Here is a 12,594-nt window from a genome sequence, read left to right as displayed (position 1 = left end):
TAGGATAATGAATGAATGAATGAATGAATGAATGAATATATTGATCTGACATTTGTACAAGCACCAGCCACAGCCAGTGTCCTAAAGTTTTTACTGTGCTCAAGTACAGGAATGAACCAGCATAGTTCTCCGAGGACAAAAACCAGTATGCTGACCAGCCTTCCAGTTGTGCACCCCTGCCTTAACTGAATGAGCCAACCAGAAACCAGCATCCCATGAAGAGTATCTTGAAAATCAAGAGAATCTTGATTGATTCCAACAAGTCACAAGAGGGCATTGGCTTGGTTTGGCTATTTTAGGGTATGTGCACAGCTGACTAAGGTGGACCCTATTTGGAGGGCCTTCCTGTTATGATACAGTGCCCGCAACAGGGTCAGGGTCAGAGTCATGAGACACCTCAGTGATACACTCCACATATTCTGGGGTTCACGACTCTGCTTCTCTACCCTGCAGTTGAAAAATACAGAGCAAGACAACACTTAAAGAGGAATTAATAACTTTAACTTTTACTTGTCGAAGAGTAGCCGTCCTCTTAATTAAAATGAGCTCTCAGCCAGCTCTCTACCTATAGTGAGTGCAGGGTTATAGCCCCCTGGTTATATTTGCTTTATTAAAGACTAAAAAAGCCGACTAGCCTTCTACATGATTTAACAAACTGGTTCATACGACATGCTGTCCGACCACTTCGGACAGTGTTAAGTCATAATAGCTCAATTTGAAGGTGGGGCGAGAAGCGGTCACACACACAAGTTGTCTGAACATTAGAATGACCCGCCCACTGTAGTTCTTCAAAAATGAGGAAGGGTAGAAGTGTATGCCATTATGACATATACCACTACCAAAATTGCACTCATGCTGCTGACATCTGTACATAGATTGCTTTGTCCAGCCACATAGAGAGAATTACTGTAATCAGTTACACCTTTATCTGTTAAATTTGCTTTTTTAAATGTTGCTTTGGGGTGGAATTCCCCTTTAAGGGATGGGCTGAAATGATGACATAATACTCTAGTGCACCTGTGCTCAATGTCAAATACATTGTATTATACAGAAGCACACAAAGGCTGCATTCAGTGAGCACATCCCTATGAAGTGGGGTTTCTGCTAAACAAGCTGACGTCATACAGTAGACATTCTGATCCTTAAGCAACGGACCTTTCTGCTATTTTAAACAAAGCAGAACAAAAGCTTGGACATTCGGCATTTCACAGTACTGTTAAATTAAGACACTTTGAACAGATTCAGCAATAGAAATGTCCCGTCTTTAAATGTATTTCTCATCATCATTTTTAGGTGAAGAACTTGGCTTTGACAGCAGCTCAGTTTAAAAATGAATAGAATGCTCCATGGAAAGATTGTAAAGCGATTAAGACAGTGGCTTGTTTTATTCAGCCTATTTCCATGGTACCAGTCTTGGAAAGACACGTGCTGAATTCTTGAACTGTTTCCTCATAGTCTGTAGTGGAAGAGATCCTAGAGGAGCCACAATATAATCAGTTGCATCCTCCTGCATTCTGTGGTTATTGGACTCTACTGTGTCCTCTACTGTTTCTATGGTAGTGGTGGTGATGCCTGCCAGGAACTCTTGTTTTTTTGTTTCTTTTTTGGGGTTTTTTTGTTCAGACAATGTGGTATCCACAGTACTGTAGTCTCAGTCTTAGTGGTAGTGCTGGTGTATGCCAGCAACTTGTTTCATCCTGTGCTTCTTTTAAATTAGCAGCACAGGGCAATGACTCTACCGTATCCACAGTTTCTATGGTAGAGGTATGCCAGCAACTCCTGTTTCAACCTGTGTTTCAACTCTATGCAGAGTAACCATTCTACTGTATCCTCAATTTTTATGGTAGAGGTGGTGAATGCCAGCATCTCTTGTTTCCTCCAGGGTTACTATTGTACTGGCACTACAGGATCTCCATTCTACTGTATCCTTGGTTTCTATGGTGGCTTGTCCTTGGGTTCTATAGCAGTGGCTCTGTGTACAGGCCACTGTGAGTCGCCCCCAGTTTCTGGCTAGCGTTGGGCGTAGCGCTACGAGATCTGCTCCATCTCGAACTGTGTGTCCCCGTTGGGCAGCACTGGAGTCCAGGCGGGGTCAAGGGGCCGGGCCGGGCCGGGTTTGGGCGTGTCGTCGACCTGACAGGAGGGGTGGGCGCAGGGGGGCGAGTCGGCCCCGGGCGGACAGGGTTCGGGGGGCTCGGGGGCCCTCCTGTCGTAGTAGAGCGCCCAGAGCAGAGTCAAAGTCAGGGTCATGGCCAGGATCTGGGAAACCCCGATGGACACACCCAGGAAGCGGAGGACCTGCAGCTGCTTCGTTCCCCGGATAAAGCTGTAAATCTTTGGACCACAGCCCTGCAGGGAGGGACACACACCCACACACACACACACACACACACACCAAGGCAACAAATGAACCTGTCATAGAACACATTTACTGTAGTTGTTTTAAACATGCAGTGCACTGAACTGTAAAATGTTTTCCAGAGAAAAATGTGTCTGCCTCCTCTTCACTGCAGCCCATTTCAGGGTGTTTCTTTCCCCTGCAGCATCACTCACACCCCCGTGTGTCTGAGGATCTGACCCCAACATCTGGCACAGCTGCGAGAGTGAATCCAGTGCACTCCATTTCACACACCCAGACAACCTGAGGGACGCACTCTGTGTGCACGGACTGAATGCGCATGCATGTGTGTCCGGCTATGTGTGTGTATGTGTGTGTGTGTGTGTGTGTGTGTGTATCATCCATGTCTGTCCACCTATGTGTGTCTGTGTGTGTGTGTGTGTGTGTGTGTCCTTCTGTGTGTGTCCGCCTATGTGTGTGTGTGTGTGTGGGTGTGGGTGTGGGTGTGTATTTGTGTATTGTCTGCATGTGTGCGTGTATACATCCATATTTGTGTCTCTGTACCTTTAGCGTATGTGTGTGTGTACGTGTGTGTGTGTATATACATCCGTATTTGTGTCTCTGTAGCTTGAGCATGCGTGTGGGTGTCCTGTTTGATGAGGTAATCTCTCAGCTCCTCTGTGTCTTGCTGGCGAGATCAGTGCCACTCCGCCACTTATCAGCAGTAATGGCTGTCTCAACAGCCTGCTGCTAGAACAACAACTGCAAGAAAATCCTCTGGCTCAAGACTGCCTCTAATTGTTTTGTATGGATTTCCCCCCCAAAGCACTTCAGGTAATTTGACAGTGAAAAACACCTGAATTGATATTGGGAGCAGACTGTTGTGAGTTAATCGAGTGTGAACAGGCATGCTTTGTGTCCCCAACATCATTTGAATGCATTTAACAAAGCAACTTTTCCAGGAAGTAACAGCACACAGAACACCAGTCAATAATACAAATTTCCCACTGCAGTGCTTGAACCACAACTCGGAAAAAATGAACACAAAATGAGAAAGTGGTATTTTTTGGGTTTCCTACTTTTACTTGATTTTCTTTTGTAAATTTACTGAACCTTTTGAAGTCACTACTAACTAAATTAATGATATGAAAGCAAAGCTGACCAATTAAGTGCTTAATTGCAACTGTTTTATGGTGAATTTATGGTGGCCATTTTGTACTGGAAAAAGAACATGGCTCCTTAGCTTGTGAAGCACCACAGATTTAGGTAAGAATATCTACAGCCATCTTACATTTACAAATACAAATTACTGGCCTAAATGTAGATATGCGGTTATTTGCTTCTTAGGTATCAAGTTATTGATATTGATGAGATTTCTTTCACTATTTTCATGTCTTTCATATACATAGTTTGTCTGTAAAAACAGCTACATTAGTCCAGAGGTGCAAAAATAGATGCATTTTTAATTGTGCAGGCAGGCTGCTTTCACTTAAAAAAAGAAGTAATTTTCCATTAAAATACTTTTTGTTTAAATGAGGTGGAGTGTAATATAAGTATTTATATTAAATTAGATTCAAATGTAGTTAAGTTCAAAAATGTGATGGAGTGTAATTTAAGTAATGATCTGAGTGTTACAGTAACTGAAAAGAATTGCCTGGGAGTTGAGTTGAGTTGGCGTGTTAGCTTCAGCAGGTTGGTGGGTGGTCTCACCTCTTGGTGGAGGTCACTCAGGTCCCAGTAGTGAGCCTGCCGGGCACAGCCTTGGTACTGTCTGGCACAGCACGAGTCCGGTGGCCACTCCATCTCCGTCATCTCCAGCCAGTCGGTGAAATAAATGACCCCGCAGCACTTAAACTGAGACACAGACACGCGTTCACACAGCTTCCACAGTGCTTAAACTGAGACGCGGCCTAGATACGCACACACACACACACACACACACACACACCTCCCCTCATCACATCATGCCGAACTGAGACACACAAACACACACACACACACCTCACCTCCCCTCACACCACATCACGCCACATCATACCGAACTGAGAGACACGCACACACACACACACACACACACACACTTCAACACCCTGCAGCGTGTAAACCGAGGTGCAGGTAGAACACACATACCAGGAGATGTTACACTAAGGACTCGGTTACGGCCAAAAAGGCAGATTGGAATAGCAAGGCTGAGTGGCTATAAGGATGCTGGGATGTGGTTTATGTCACCAGGTAGCCAGGAACAGCTTGCTTCACCTCTGTTGCCTCAGAAAGTATTCTCTATCTTGATATAAAGGTGTAATACTTAAAACCCGGAAATGAGTATGTACAATTCAGCCAAAAGTGCAGAAAATTTAAATAAAACCGATTTAATTATGAACCCTTCCTTATTCTTTGTGTAAAGTGCAGTCTTGAGCATAAAAACATAAAAACGTTGTGAGTCATCAGGCTTTGGACAGGACTGTTCTTACCTCTGTCTGGAAGAAGTTCCAGGCCTGCGTCAGCCACTGGTAACGCGGTAAGCCATAGTTGGGCATCCGGGACTTCAGACTGATCATGTCAGAGCGCAGGATTGGAGGCTAAAATTCCAGAAGTGAGTTACAGTATCTTCTGTTCAAAATGGCGCCTCACAGATATCACACCACTCATTTCAAACAAGAAATGAATTCCCTGATACTCTGTTAGTGGCCCCTTTGGCCTTCCTGATCTTTAAAGAGTAGTAAATTGTTTTAATTTTAAAAAATCAGATGGCATTTTCCCGAAAGCATGGGACACTTTTTTTCAGGCCGATGCTCGTTCTCCATTAAATCACCCAGCATCCCCTGGGGTTTTATTGATGTGCTAACGAGACCGTGATCAGCCCGTGACTGCACGCCACAGGCCTGGAGGCAGGAGCTTCATCTGCATCCTCTGTTCCTGTGGAGCCTGCAGCGCCATCGTGACCCTCCTCCCATAATCCCCCAGGGCAGGAAAAAAGGGTTGTAACCAATAAAAGACGGTTTTGCATGATCCCCGGGGCAGGCCCTTCTCCCTCCGCTAACGAGGTTTAGTGATAAGCAGAGGTCGGAGAAGCTCACACCTAGCAGATACTGCAGCAGATCAAAGCTGACTGGAGTGCGCACTCTGCTCTCTGATAAGGCTGTGCCCGGGGGGGTTAAAACCACAGAGCAAGAAAGGTCACTACATTCCTAGTGGCAGAGAGAGAGAAAGAAGAGGGAGAGAAACTCACGTCCTCATAGGTCCAAACTCCACTGGCCAACTCCACACAGAGGATCACCAGCAGGCAGCCAAAGTACTGACGGAAATCAAGAGAGCAAGTCACAAAAGGGTGAACAATAAGGAATATATACTATTGCCCGCAAAAATAAATGACTGGCGACTCAATTACACAGGGAAAATAAGATTGAGAGTGAAGCACACAGCTCCCGCCCGTCAACCTAATGAATCACATCTGGCTCTGTGGCACTTTGATTTCTTCCATCTAAGTTATCAGTTCTCAAACTCACTTTAAATTACACAGTGAGCTCCACCTCGCCCCCTTCAAGATTCATTTCATAGACTTTCATAGCTTTGCATTTCATGGATATTTGACTTCACAGGTCCCCGTGCTTTTGAAAAGTAATGAGATGGCTTCCTCTGTGGTGAACAGCGACTATGAGCTCCCTCTCTATGCGAGTTCCAGCGTCGGCCCAGAGCCAGGGGCTCCAGAGGGACTCTTGGGCCACTCACTCCCTGGGTCCTCTGACACGTGCGCGTCCGAACCCCAGCCCGCTAAAACAAGCGTTTAGTCAGATATTCCATTATGCGCGTCTGTCTGGGTGTACCCGGCCAATCAGGATGTTTATTTGGAGACTCTAAATATTTGCGTGAAGCCGCAGCTCTGTTAATGCCTCGGGGCTTTTAGTGCGGGAACGTCCAAACAAAGCCCCTCTCCGCCTCCTCCTGCCCTCGCTCCGACCGAGAGGAGGGCGAAACCGGGAACTTTTACCCTCCCGGGGTCCTGACCCTCTCACCTAGCCAGGAAAACTCCTCCACAGCAAGACAGAGGGCCGCTTTGACGTTTGACTGTAACAAAAACATTGCGCTTAAATACTAGGAAGTAATGTTCTACAACTGTATTGAGTCTTCTGTGCTTAAGCACTAAGGGGTGCTATGCAACTACACTCCATGGACCATCAAAAATATGCAGAGAGAAGCTTTCACACTCTGAGAAAGGTATAATCCATACTGAAGCGCCAGAGTAACAAAGTCTTACACAAAACAAATAATTTCTGCCTAGTCTTCTTTGTTATCTTTGAGTGCACAAACTTTATTTTCTGTTTAATAGCCTTTGAAAGTTTTCATCGGTTTTCGTAATGCTCTACAATTTTTATTGCGGATTTCCATTTGCCATTTCTCTGTTCTCAGCAATTTGCATTTCTTCTAGTTAATCTTTTGAGATTTTGTCTTATGTAAACCATGGAGACAGACACTGATGAGTAGTTCAAGAGAGGAGGAAAGGAAAAGGTGAGAAAGAGATTTAGTGATTCTCAGAAGCTGAGCTCAGGACTGACTCGGGAGAAATTAGAATTCCCCTTCTCCGCCCCCACTGTACCACTTTGGCCAAAACGAAAACGGGCGCCATCTCATTTCTCCGGCTGACGCTGTAGAGAAATGACCCAGAGCTGAGCATCGATCAGGGGCCCTACTGGCCCAGAGCCTGTCCCAGTCCCCCTGCGCTAATGAGAGATGTTTTATTCAGAGGTGTAGGCGCGTGCGCACTTTTAATTAACGCTCAGCCTCTCACTGCATCGGCTCGCGTAATGGCTGCACGCCATCGCGCCTCGCGGTCGGTCTGGTGGCTCTGCCGCATCCTCGTCCTCCGGTCCTCCGATGCGGGGGTCTCCGGGGTCACGGGGTCACGGGGTACGCCTGGCTCCAAAGGGGCGCCCGTGAATAGTGGCTCCCGAAACCTGAGCTCGCTGCTCCTCTCGTTTCCCTGCGCGCGGCTGAAATAAATAGCGTCGGCCATTGTCCCCTCCGAAGATAACATTGTTGTGGCTCTGCGTCACGCGTAACACAAGAACGCCGGGGGCAGGGCCACAGCCTGAATGGCTTCCAGGAGAGAGAGAATGGCTTAACCCCCCCCCCCCCCCGAGCGCCTGGCAGGTGGGATTCCACAGCCTAGCCTCTTTAGTCTGGGTCAGATACAGGAACTCCACCTGCCTACCACACACCTGGGAGCTGGAGGAACAATACAGTTACACCCACCACCCCCCAAATCTCTGCCTACCCCCCCCCCCCACCCCACCTACCCGCCCCAGACCAGCTCCTTTATTACACTGCAGAGCTACTGAGTAACAAAAGGTGAACGAATAAAAGCAACGAATATACACTTACTGAGCACTTTCTTCAGTATTTATAAATGTGAAAAAAAGAGCTGAACCTCTTCACCATGTCTGCATGCTTTCATGCATGATTGGCTGATGAAATATTTACATTAACAAGCTGGTGTACAGGTCTACCCAATAAAGTTCTCACTGAGTGTATGTTCCAAAATGTTGCCATGCGTTTGTTCTGTTAGTTATGTACATGGCCATATATCTGGGTTATCCATTACTGTATCATACATTGAAAATGTATACATACACAGTTACCGTACATATTTAAAGAGCATCCAACTGGTACATATTAATTTATTGTGAGACATATTCATTTTTTAAAGTGCCCCTTTCACCACATAATTATATCAGTGATTATCCTATGACCTAAGCATAGAAACCATATGTCTCTCTGCATGGTGATTCTCCAAACAATTTCAGCAAGGGCTGAAAAAGAATGACATGGCATTTCACTGGCCAGTTGGATGACTGTTGCTGCTCCCATACTGTTTGGCCATTCTGCCTGATTTAATTTCAGCTGCATCCCCCTGCTAACCTGACACTATAATTAAGTGGAGGACTACCACAGAATCACCTACGGACATAATAGGCTAGAGCGGACACATAATGTGAAAATAGCACTTCTTTGTGCTAAAGATGACAGTCAATTACCTCCCTGGTTAATTATCTCTCTCCTGTCACAGTGGGAGCTGTAGAAACTCAACGCTAAGCTTTTCCGTTTTATTCCCGTGTAGTCCTGTTGTTCATCGTCTGCTCCCGTGTCTCTGAGCGGACCACAGTGAATGATTGAACAGGCTAATCTCTAAGCCATCTCCCACCTTTGATTGATGTACGGGTGGTCCCATTTGAGCTGGCGGTCTGTCAATCTCCCCTTGTCTGTGACAAACATGTTTACTCAGGTTTGTAATTCATGGGGTTTGGGCGATACATCAGCGGCGGGGGAGTCATTACTCAGTCGCCGTGACAAGTGCTGAATGAATTGTTTTACAGCTGTAGTTATCACGGGGTGCGCATCGTGCGACCGCAGGAGTGGTTTACAAAAACAGCGAGTTGCCGGGGCATGATGAATTGCCGGCTTGCTGTTTAAACACCGGTGCAAAATAAAGAGTAAATTCAAGACGAGGCCCTGGGTTGTCAGGAGTGCCGCGGGAGGGAGAGAGCGGCGAGGAGACTTTAAATTTAGAGGCAGAGTAAACTCTTTAAGGGGACAAGTTAATGCTGTCTCGTGGAGAGATGGCTTGTGTCAGAGGTTTGGAGAGGCGGTCTTGCGGCGACCAGAAGCTGCGATGTCAGAAACAGCTTGGTGCCTCGCCTTGTTGACAGGGAAGCTAGGCCTTGCTCTTTTTATCTTACTTGGTCCCAGGGTTTTATTGATTTTGAGAGTATTCTTTATGAGAATATGTCATGCTAACAGGTGTCTGCAACTCTCTAACCAGCTTGTGAAACTAACAAATATTTCTTGTCATGCTTTGTCAGTTAGTGGCCCAATCACAAGAGCACTATGCTATATGAATGTCACTGCATTTTAGCCAGACAGCCACAAGTATTTCTGTTGAGGGGACCTAGTCTGTTGTCCACATTCCTAACTGAGCGACATGTTTGCAATGAGGTATTTGTGTGACAGCCAGCTCCCTCTCAAACAGAACCAGACAAGTTCAGAGCAATGTCTCTCTCCTCTCTGTGTAATGGAATGGGTGCAGAAGCAGAGAGAATGCGGAAAGTTTGAGACATGAACTGCCCATGCACGCACACATAGCCCCCGACAGAGGTACACCTACCCAGGACAGGAGGAGAAGATTGCATTTCAGCGTTCCGCAGTACCCCACCATGGCTACGATGATTAGAAAACAGCACACAGCGATGATGACTGGGTGGACGACTGGGGAGTATGTGAGAATTGCAGCTTCTTCCAGCCTGTGGGGGGGAGGGGGGAGTTATTCCAGAGCGTTACTTGGCAGGGCTGTTGTTTATTTATTTATCCTTCCTACTCTCTCTCTCTCTCTCCCTCCCTTGGCACAGCATATTAATACTGCAGCTACAAGTAAATTCTGATTGCACTCCACAGGAATGCTGGGATTAATTCATCCCTTTTCTTTGCTCCAATCACGATCCAGAGGTCAAGAGGCTGTCGCTCCCAGCAGCTGTCAGAATACACAGCATACTTAAGACTGTCACTGTCCAATCGGAATACACAGTGGACAGACAGTCACTTTACAACGAGACCGCTCAATACTGGTGATCTCTGTCTAATGAGAATGCACAGTGGACAGACAGTATCTCTACAACGAGAAAGCTAAATGCTGACGGTCCCTATCCAATACAACAAGACTGCTGAATACTTATATCTCTGTCCAATCGGGATACACAGTGGACAAACTGTCTCTCTATAACGAGAAAGCTAAATGCTGTCGGTCTCTGTCCAATACAACAAGACTGCTGAATACTTATATCTCTGTCCAATCGGGATACACAGTGGACAAACAGTCTCTCTATAACGAGAAAGCTAAATGCTGACGGTCTCTGTCCCATACAACAAGACTACTCAATACAAGTGGTCTCTGTCCTATCAGAAGGCTTCAGACTGGACACACTTGGAGTGGGCCATAAGCCTGAGCTACAGAAACAGAGCTGAGAGAAATGATATTGCTATGAGAGAGGTGCAAACACAGTTACAGGCTTTTTACTCTGCGAGTTTCCCACGCTCCCTGCCATCCTCCACAACCTCCTCCTCTAAATTAGTTCCAAGAGACACTCCTCATGCTCCCATCAGATACCCTGGCTGCTTTACTGGTGAATCACTCTTCTCTACGCTCATGTTTAATGACAACAAGTACTGTACACACAGAATTGTCTACCCAGCAGTTTTGTTGAAAAAGGAAAATCTTGAACAGGCAAAAATGTATTTAGAGTGGAGGTGGGTATAAGCCATGTCCAGGTACAAGACTCTGGTTTGGGGGCATCTTGAGGTTTGCACTTGTTTACGTTTGTTCACATTCCCTGATACTTTAATCACAAATTTGAACAAGTAACAATAGAAAACCACAAGTGGTAAATGGCTGTTTTTGGCTTCCTTATTTCTTGTGGGATTTCTGAACAAATAGCCTACTCTGGTCCTATCTAATATCTACATTCATAATGGCCGCCGCAGCCTTCGGCTCGCACCTGCTCTGTCCCGCTCACCTGGTGTCTGCAGTCAAGGTGAGCACATTGTTCAGGTAATCCCGGAGCCATGCCGCCACGCCCAACACACAGATGGCCATTATCTGAGGTAACAGAAATAAAGCCTTAAATTTCACAAAGTACATTTTCACTCAGCGTTTTGGACTTAGTTCTGTTCTTACACACAACTGAGCGTGAAACATTGGTTGGTGCCTATGTATGACATCCATAAAAATAATTACAAGGGTCTGATTTAAAATAAAAGTTTTTTTTTTTTTATATCTAATGTAGACTATGACTTCAAAAGGTATGACAGAAATTGCCACTGTTTGAAACTGCCCAACAGCTTAAATAAATCAATCAGTGGTGTTTCACCACACTTGAACCAATCTATAGCGTGCAGCATTACCCGAGGCAAGCACTTTGGCTAGATTACACAGTAGTTCGGATGCCAACTGTGTATTGACAGGGGAAATGGAAGGAGAATACACTTGTAAGTCTTGGAGTCTTGTAAGCATGGGCCAATGTGAACTGTGAAGCATAATTCCACCGTCGTGTGTAATGTGAGCGCTAACTTTGCCACCTGCTCCGGCCGTCCGACTTCTCTTACCCAGAAGAGTAAATTGAGAGCGAAGAGTAAGCAGCGTAGGCACTTTACCGAGTCCTCTCGAGCCATTCTGAGCGCGGCGATTGCAGGACAGGTCTCTGCATTTTAACACTCCCCACCATAGCAGCAAAATCCACTTAAGACAGATTAACAATGAAAAATAATCATGAATAATAATTTCAAGCGAAATTAAAAAGAATACATTCCTGTAATTTGTTGTGTGACATGTTTTTGAAACGTAGCCTACCGTTTTACATTTCTTTTCCTTTTAAACTCCGGTATATTGGGATGTCTTGTTTTAGCATAAGATATCCGGAGAAAGTTTTTGAGACCATACACAACAGGTGTTCTCTTACATTTGCTTTCAAAATGATGAAGAACTCATATGACCGCTCGTTGCAGTCCAGCTGACATTAGAATCAATCACCACGCACTTCGAACATTTTTTCCCCAGTTTTCAATCTATAATTTTTGCGAAACAGCTTTTCTTGAAAATCTTCCTGAAACATACGATTGCTTAGTTCCTTCTACCAAACAGAAAAATGTTTTAAATGCTTTAATTTATATCCTCAGAGAAAGTTTCATAATGTGAAAATCCGTATCCGCAGCGCGCACAGTGAGGTTATTCAAAGTTTTCCAAAAGTTATTCCAAAGTCACAGTTCGCCCAAAATAAAACACACAGGCTCAAGCTGAAATATGAAGAATTTCTCACATTCCGTAGGAAAGCTAACGTTGTACGACAGGCTATCTATAATCCTTTCCAGGAGCTGAGTTGTCAGCGCTGAAAGTTGTGTGCTGTCAATTCAAGTTTTGCTTGTAGCCTAAGGAGTCTAAACGACTAAACGGGGAGCAGTTCGTTCTCTGCCATCTTCTTGGGGCGTTCCTCTGGGTCCTAGAGACTCGGGCTGGCTAATTGGAGCTGCATCTCACGCTTACTGGAGGGATCCATAAGAGGCAGCAAGAAATAAGGAATGTGGGCGGCTGTACGCCTCCGAGAGATAGCATGCATTGGTCAAGGGGTGAAATCTGAGGGAAAGTTATTGTCCACAGAAAGCTTAACTATTCTGAAAGTGAATGTAGGCTATACAGCAGGATGCATACTGCATGT

General features: G+C 45.5%; 1 protein-coding gene across 1 annotated transcript; it reads right to left on the bottom strand.

Moving 5' to 3' along the window:
• Positions 1 to 1,014: 1,014 nt before the first annotated feature.
• Positions 1,015 to 12,307, bottom strand: tspan12 (tetraspanin 12). The gene is made up of 8 exons (XM_061253208.1): positions 11,733 to 12,307; positions 11,489 to 11,621; positions 10,900 to 10,982; positions 9,498 to 9,633; positions 5,568 to 5,633; positions 4,810 to 4,917; positions 4,049 to 4,192; positions 1,015 to 2,349 (listed from the first exon to the last, which is right to left on the bottom strand). The coding sequence occupies exons 2-8, from the start codon at positions 11,552 to 11,554 to the stop codon at positions 2,029 to 2,031; spliced, it is 924 nt and encodes a 307-aa protein (XP_061109192.1). The 5' UTR covers positions 11,555 to 11,621; positions 11,733 to 12,307; the 3' UTR covers positions 1,015 to 2,028.
• Between the last annotated feature and the right edge of the window lie 287 nt (positions 12,308 to 12,594).

Source organism: Conger conger, chromosome 8 (assembly GCF_963514075.1).
Source record: "Conger conger chromosome 8, fConCon1.1, whole genome shotgun sequence".
NCBI lineage: Eukaryota > Metazoa > Chordata > Actinopteri > Anguilliformes > Congridae > Conger > Conger conger.
This window is presented reverse-complemented; position numbering and strand designations above follow the sequence as displayed.

Bases quoted from the DNA above. Each gene is read 5' to 3' on its own strand.
- tspan12 (XM_061253208.1), bottom strand. From the start codon at position 11,554: ATGGCTCGAGAGGACTCGGTAAAGTGCCTACGCTGCTTACTCTTCGCT. The intron at 10,983-11,488 runs GTAAGAGAAGTC...CTGTTACCTCAG, and splicing joins CTCTCAATTTACTCTTCTGG to ATAATGGCCATCTGTGTGTT. The intron at 9,634-10,899 runs GTGAGCGGGACA...TCCCCCCCACAG, and splicing joins ACCTTGACTGCAGACACCAG to GCTGGAAGAAGCTGCAATTC.